A 7868-nucleotide genomic window follows, 5' to 3' on the forward strand; every position below is an offset into this window, starting at 1 on the left:
TCCTTTAAGGGGCTTGGCAGACCCCTGCTTCCCCCTCTCTAATCACTGTGTTCTCCAGGGGGTGCAGCCATTCTCTCTCTGCTCTTTGGAAAAGCTTGGCATTTGTCTGAGATCTCATTTCTGTAATTCATCGCACGTCTCCCGGGAGCTGTGGCTGGCACTGGTGATGCCAAGTGCTCCCTCCTCCTTCCTCCTTCTATCTCTCTCGCAGTCTCTATTCCTATTCCTCCTCTCCTACTGCGTCTTTCTCCGTCTTCCTCTCTTTCACCCTGTCATTATTTGTTGTTGCCCTGAAAGAGGCCCTGACTAAAGCTAAACTGGTGGGTGTACACACATTAACTCTCCTGTGATTGTGTTTGATGGCTGCTCCAGGCTCCGACCACATAAACATGTTGAGTGTGTTTTTGCATGTGATTTTTTCTCGAGTGTTTCAGAGTGAAAAGCATCAGCTGAGGTTGCTAAATTAAAATGAATGTTCTGCAGCAGGAATATTGTTTCTTCGTATTTTCTTCTCTTATATAAAAACATTATATGTGTCATATCATTAATACACATATAGAGAAATAATTACACATCAATTAGGGCAAGTATTATGGATGTGGAAAATATAATTGAGATTAATTAAGCATCAGCAAAAATGTACATCTGTTACTTATTTGGAGACACAGGGAAGGAAAAAGATAAATAGCGACCCATTTTTCAAAATATATTAAAATAGCAACGCTACGATACTGTATAAGTAATAACTATAGTGATGTTTAGTTAAAAAGTTATATATTTAAATCACCATGTGATGTTTTGCTGTTGTGCAGAGCTTCCTGTAAGTCTATAAGTCTTGTTTTCTAGTCTGAGCAGTACAGGTGAATTGCTGCATCTCACATTTTGTTTATGAGTAAACGGCTGTTGGTGGCAGGCATTTTAAGCTAATAGCTGCTTTAAATAGCTGCAATTAGTGAGAAGCATGAGATATTTAATCACTCTAGACCAATTAGTCTGTAATCAAGTAGTGTCCAAGAGCGAGCACGTTTTTGTCCTCCACCGTTCCTCTGCAAGCGCCCGCCATATATTTCTCCATGCGCCAGGAAGAGCAGTGATTAACACACAGGGATATAGGCCCCCGTGGAACACTGTAATGTGGAGTTAAATCAGGGAGAGAGGGAGGCGAGACAACACAGCTAAACCTGTTATTGCAGTTTAACATATGCAGAAGGTTAATTCAAGGCAGAGATGATGGCGAGCATCCTTGTTTTATGCACTTGTGTCATGGTGCATTGTACAAATTTGCGGAAACAGACACTGCTGTGCTTCTTCTGGCTGGGAATGCACTGTAAAAAAAAAATCCTTGGATTAGTTATTTTCTTGGATCAGTAATGGTAGATTTGCCTGGAAGAAGAGGATAAAGCAGTGAGAGCAAGTAAAATTTAATTAGAAATTCTGAGCCTCACAAATTGCAAAAGCCTTCAGCGAATTTTGGTTTTATACTGCAATCTTCTATGAGAAAACACACCAGTTCATGCACATGGTAATCACAGTCAGGCTTGAACACACACTTACACCTGGGCAAACAACTGCTTCCACTTGCAACCTGGCCAATCCCTTTTTGATAATAATGGTACTGTGTTCATAATGACATTCATTATTGAGTGAGTGGCCACAGGGCCGGTGCATCCACTCCCTTGGCCCCTTGAGGGTGGAAAACATAGTGACCAATGTGGTTTGGGCCTCCTTATCAAACTGTATCAAACAGGATGTGGTGCCTTCCCACAGTCTGAGCAAGGGACTATGAACCGGAGAAAAAGACCACAGGTAGTCAACCTTTGTTTTTTTTTTTTATTTGAAAATAACATGAGAATCACATGCTTTCCTCATTCTCCTGGCTGCTGTTGCACTGCTCTCTCACTTCCAACAGGGACTATTTGGAAAATCCTGCAGTGTTGATGCTCGAGAGATGGAGGCTGGGGCACTGTTGTGGTGGCTAATAGCGAGACAGTGGGAACTGTGAGTTGACATATGGCTGCAGCAAAATATAACAGGGGTGCAGATAAATAATGTATCTGGTAATGGCAGCAGTTTGTGTACTGACGAATATACAGTAGAACTAGACCTACAGATCATTGAGCTGTAATAGACGTCTTCGAGCTTGCGTCTGTGTTGTTACTATTCCTGTATTATTATTTTTTTTATGGCTACCTGTAAATTAATATATTTTCTTTTAATATAAAAGTAGAGCTGGACAGCAACTGCTACAGTTGCACTTTTGATTGAAGTGAACATCATCTGAATCATGTGTGATTGCTATAGTAGCAGTATAAAACCACATTTATTTGAAGCTGATTATGTGGCTAGACTAGACAGGAGAAGAAAATGCATATCCTGGTAAATAATAATTTGGTTAATATAATGAGGTATCATTTTTTTTTACCATTTTTTTAGGGAAGTCTTACCTAACTAATTGTGAGATCATTTTTTCCAAACAATAATGCTTTAGATTAATATGTGATGAATTATGGGAAAGAGTAGGTAAAGTATTATTTAAATAAAATAGAGGGCCAGCAAGGTTGAGTGAATTGAGTGTCAGCTGGTTTATCTCTGCTGTATCCCCGGATTTATCTATTTAAAGTAGCATTTACTGTAAAAGAGTACATTTTCTGTGCTCCCAGCACCTGTGTAGCCAAGGCTGCTGAAGCCTTGTCTGAACTCTCAGGCCCATGTTGTGCTCCCTCTGAAAACCAGAATATCTTTAATCATATCAGGAAGGTCTAACTGTCAAGCTGGCCACCTGTGCTTAAACACATTTTTTCATTTCTACTTTTCTTCCCCCCTTTTATGTATCTCTCTCTCTCTCACACACACACACACATACACACAAATTTCACATCACAAGGACAGTGCTGTCAAGGGCAGTGAGGCCAGGCTCTCTTACTGTGGACTATAAACACACACAGGTGGCTGGCATGGCCTGCTTATCCTCAGATGGCAACAGTGGAAAAGGGTGTCTGAAAGGTGTCTCTAGTGCCCACGAGGCGGGTCTGTCACTGGGTTTGTCAGTGTCAAACAGCCACTTTAACCCGCATTCGGTGGGTTGATGTGGGGACAACTAAACAAGAGTCTGTGTGTCTGCAAGAAAAACCTGTAGGTCCGTGGGAAAGAATGAAAACAGGAAGGGTACTCACAGGCAACTAGCAGCTTTGAACTAAATGCGGGCGCTGTTTAAGGACGCTGTTTTCAGACATAGTTATAAATAGTATGGCATTTCAGAGTATTTTAAAAATATTAAAATGCCAAAATTAACATGAGTACTAAATACACTTCCTGACATTCAGGAAACATCCTAAAACATCCTAATCCCCACATTTTTGATGCTGTTTTGAAATAGCTATATTTACTTACATGCTCCTCCAGGAGGCCTTGTGCAAAAACACTGTAGGCTTCTTTGAAATGATTTCTAAATATGATAATCAGCATTTATGTTGCGAACCACTACTTGATACTTCCTGAATGCCAAACACACACAGTAAAACTGCAAATGTATGTTCACCTGAAAGCTGTGAATTACTTGCTTGTGCCTTCTTTTTGCAACATTCAGCTTGTCCATAGAAATAAAGTTCAATTTGTGGCCTTTCAGATCTAGTGTCCATGACATAAACAACAACAACAAAAAAAACTACTGCTCTTTCTGCTAAAGGAAATTATTACCCAACTCACTTGGTCAATTTAGGGCTTTTGTTCTTTGTTTTTTAAATGAATGTAATATATTATCGAATTCCACCGAATCCATCAATTAGAGTTTGAATTTGCAAAAAGATGATGATTTGTGACACCTGCTTCTTTTTAATCTAACATGAATTTGACCTCGTGGTTGTCACTTGTGTTTCTTCAGTCTTGCTGAAGCTGTGGCTGTGCGCGATGGAATTAACAAAATCTCACAAAATGAAACCGGTTCGAGGACTTACAGCACATGATATCTGTGATGCTGTTTTGTATTTAACTAAATGAATGCATTATGAAGTGCTACCCATCGCTTCCCTCTCTTTACCTCATCGTTTCACGTGACTTTCAGTGCTGGCATTGAACGCAATCAACCAAGATGCCACTAGAGACAAAACTTGAGACGACACACTTCTTCCAGGAAACTTTAATTTGTTTTAACAACTCCTCACAAGCCAGTGAAGGTCAAGTCCAACAGTGCAGCTGACAGTAATGTACAAGTGCCCTCTCCCACTGGCAGGAGGGTGGTGAGGTAAATTCGGTGTTCAGTGTCATGAAAAATAAAGGCTTTTTTTTTTTTTTTCTCCTTACATTAACAATGACTGCTGAGTCTTCATCAGAGAAATCTGTCCATATCTACTTAAAGACACTGACTGTCTGAATACAATTAGCTGATGTCCAAAGAGTCTGTTAATGTTCATGTTATCTCATCAATTCATAAGCAAAGTTTAATGATTTCATGGTGTCAATCATTAACTTCTCGAGTAGAGACTCTGCCTGCGCAAATATACATTGTGTGTATTTGACATTGTGTAGCAGTGATTTTTAGGTATTATAGAGTAAACACTGTTGGAAGTGCTGTACCTGTTAAGATTAAATTTTAACAAGAGTGCAATGTAACAGAATCAAACCAGGCCTCTTTTTTTTTTTTTTTTTTTTAAGATCAAACAGCTGAGTGACCCAGCGTTTCTAGTGGGTCAGAGTTGTCTTAGTTAATGAGTACAAAACAATTCGAGAGGAAGCTGAGCAGGGCGAATAATAAAAGAACTTGTATTCAACTCCACCACATTTCTACACAGAGAGGGCTGCTTCAGTGCACATTCAATATCTCTGCAATGAGCCTGACATGCTACATATTAAACTATTCCAAAAACACTGCAAAGAGTTAACTGATATCATCGTGTGAGGACATTATTGGCAGAGCATAATCACAAGACTTAAAAGTGGAAACACAATATTTACATAACCACAAAAAAAAAAGTTTTTAATAAAAATATCTTATAATTACAATAGTCTATTTTAAGCATATAAGTCTTCCTTTCACATACTTTTTATAGAACATTTGTGTCTCTATGTACAATCTTACTTGTCTCGAATCAGAATTGTTCTTCTTTACAATATCAAACATTTTAAGATTCCAGGGACGACATCCCTGTTCAACACAAATCATCTATTTTAAACAATAGATGTCAAAAACAGAGTATGATGATTTTCGCAGTTTAGTAAAGCTTTAAACTGGAGTCGTTTTTAGTCATTCTTTACGCACAATTCACAAACAGTTTTCATAGCTGTTGACAAGAGGCATTTCCAACAAAAACTTCTGTGTTGAGATTCCATATTTTCACTCTTCTAGAAACATTTCAAGGGTCAAGCAGTAAAGTTAGAGAAACTTAAACAGGAGGAAGGAGAGGCAGCTGCCTACCCAGCTATTTCCTCATCTAATGGAACAGAAAAAAAAAAAAAAAAAAACAGGTGATATTAATAGTTATTTTATTTGGGTTTAATTCCTCCCAGCGATTTTGAAATCCCCTTGTGATTGTGCCTCCAGTTGGGTGTGAGTCCCTGGCGAAGCTTTGCTGGCTTTGGAGCAGCTCTGTGTAGCCTGCACACCTGTGGAGGGGATGAATAGAGGCGGGGGTGGGTGAGCAGCAGATTTCCAGACTGACTGGCGCCACCGACAAAACAGAGGCCATGCTTGATCAACAACCCAAAACAAACCAGGTCAAACAACAACCACACAGCTCCTCGGGGCTGTTGGGAAAGGCTGACGAGAGGCAGCCAAAACTCTGAGAGAGACCTGCAAGAGTGTCGTACTGTCACACACACACACACACACACACACACCTGGCACATACTTTCAGTCTTAGCCAGGTGAGTTTAGAGTCAGTGCTATAGAACCAGAACAGCGGGTTGAAGGGAAGTGAGAGAGAGAGAGAGACGGAGAGTGAATGAGAGGGAGTGAGAAGACTGAGTGTGAGGAAGAATGAAACAGAGGGCAAGCTGAGGTTTTAACCCTCTGTTCTTGCCAGATTGCTACACCACTGACAGTTATTGCGCAAAGCACAGCTGCCTCTGAGGTTGGTGCCAATTTCATGTTCCTCAATTATTATCTTCTCTGACATCTACTGGCCCCCACCAGAGTACTCTAGAGATTGTCAGTGTACACCACATGATAGTATAGGCTACAGGAAGCCAGATAATGGGGATGCTTCAATGACCCCCACTTATGGTGTTTTCTACATGTATCTTGATTTGAAAATCTGCTGTAACTAAAACCTCTGATTTTTAACCATAACAACAACTAACAAAAATAAATCAAATATTTTAAATAGTGATTAGAATTTTTAAGTCAACTTACCGATGCAGTGCCCATTTCTCAGCGGCATAAAATCGAGTCCTCCGGCTTTTTTACTATTGACGTTCTCTGCGAAAAGAAACAGACACAAAGATTTAGGTGCATGGATTAAAACAGCTATAACAGGCATATCTCCCATATTCGCTTGTAGTCTATTGAATAACAAATTGCCCTTATTGTGTGCGGGGGAGTGGGCTGCAGGCTGAGGTACTTCACCAATCCTGGGATAAGGTGGGCCTCTGACACACACTGTCATTATCATGCAAATCAGAAAGTCCGCAATCAAGTGCGCAATCTAACCCACGCCAAATGCATTTTACGCGTGATTTTGTTTCAAGGCTGACGTGTATAGCATTTAGATTATGTTCTGACTTTTCTCCTAACGAGAAGACAATGCCACATTAGGAGCATGACGCGCTTTGTCTCAGCGTGAGTGTCGGACGGCAGCCTGCCACAGGGAGGTAAACCCGGGGTCCCCGCTAAGTCCCAGAGGAAACGATGAGAGGTGAGTCGTCTTTCTTGGTTTAAAGCTTACCTGGTGATGGTCGACGTTGAGCACCGTCAGCGGTGTCCGGCTGGGGTGGGAGGCTGGAGGAGTGCAGGTCCCGGTCCGCTGTGACTGTTTATGGAGCGAAGGGTGCGTCTCCAGGGCCAGCTGCAGGTCCAGGATGTAGTCTATGACATGCTGGAGGATCTCCACTTTGCTGACTTTCTTATCCTGCGGAATGGTGGGTACCAGGCGCTTTAGTCGGCTGTAGCAGTCGTTCATGTCGTACTGCAGGCAGAACAAGTCCTCCTCTTCCATCCTGCACCGGGCGATGTTGAGGCTCTGCTTCGACAGGGAGAGCTGGCTGCTGGTGGAGGAGGAGTCCTGAGGGCGGACTGGAGTAACAGCCTTCATCTTAGATAACCAAAGGCTCAGATAACAACAACAACAAAAAAAATCTAACGATTGCCTACTGGTAATAGGTGGTATATGAATTTATACCACGGGCGCTGTAAACACAACAAAGGCTACTCTAATTAAGCTTCAAATCAGCGAGAAAAATACGATCAACTAAAGAAGGATTACTGGTCTGTCAACACATCCCGTAAAGCCTCACAGCTCCTCTCACTTCAGCAAGCTCCGTGTGAAAGGAATGAATAGATTTCCTACATTTATAGAGAAGATGGGAGGCGCCAAACCAGCCGGCTGACAGATCAGGGAGAGAAGCTGGTCAATCACCGGCAGCCCGCTGCCCACCGACCCGACAACGGAGCCGAGAAAAAGGCGTGTCTCATTCTGTGTGCGCTGCGGTGGGCTGCCTCTCGGTAGGAGGTGTGTGTCTGTGTGTGTAAGTGTGCGTGTGAGTGTGATCGACAGGAAAAAAAAAAACGAGGAGAGAGGCGATCTTGAAGGTTTTCTGATAGGTCAGGTCTGAGTTGATGGTATATTTGTGCTATGCTGATGAGCTGCGGGTTGCGTCTATAGTGCCGTACAGTCAGCGATGCGTAATTGCGCATAGCCTTGCTTGTATTGATCCTC

At 41.8% G+C, this 7868-nt stretch overlaps 1 protein-coding gene across 1 annotated transcript; it reads right to left on the reverse strand.

Moving 5' to 3' along the window:
- Positions 1-4119: 4119 nt before the first annotated feature.
- id4 (inhibitor of DNA binding 4) lies at positions 4120-7657 on the reverse strand. Its single transcript, XM_026293969.2, has 3 exons — positions 6879-7657; positions 6347-6412; positions 4120-5598 (listed from the first exon to the last, which is right to left on the reverse strand). Exons 1-2 carry the CDS (start codon positions 7242-7244, stop codon positions 6365-6367), a joined length of 414 nt encoding a protein of 137 aa, XP_026149754.1. The 5' UTR covers positions 7245-7657; the 3' UTR covers positions 4120-5598; positions 6347-6364.
- Between the last annotated feature and the right edge of the window lie 211 nt (positions 7658-7868).

The sequence above is a fragment of the Mastacembelus armatus genome, chromosome 16 (assembly GCF_900324485.2).
Source record: "Mastacembelus armatus chromosome 16, fMasArm1.2, whole genome shotgun sequence".
In the NCBI taxonomy this organism is placed as follows: Eukaryota; Metazoa; Chordata; class Actinopteri; order Synbranchiformes; family Mastacembelidae; genus Mastacembelus; species Mastacembelus armatus.

Bases quoted from the DNA above. Each gene is read 5' to 3' on its own strand.
- id4 (XM_026293969.2), bottom strand. From the start codon at position 7,244: ATGAAGGCTGTTACTCCAGTCCGCCCTCAGGACTCCTCCTCCACCAGC. The intron at 6,413-6,878 runs GTAAGCTTTAAA...TTCTTTTCGCAG, and splicing joins TCAACGTCGACCATCACCAG to AGAACGTCAATAGTAAAAAA.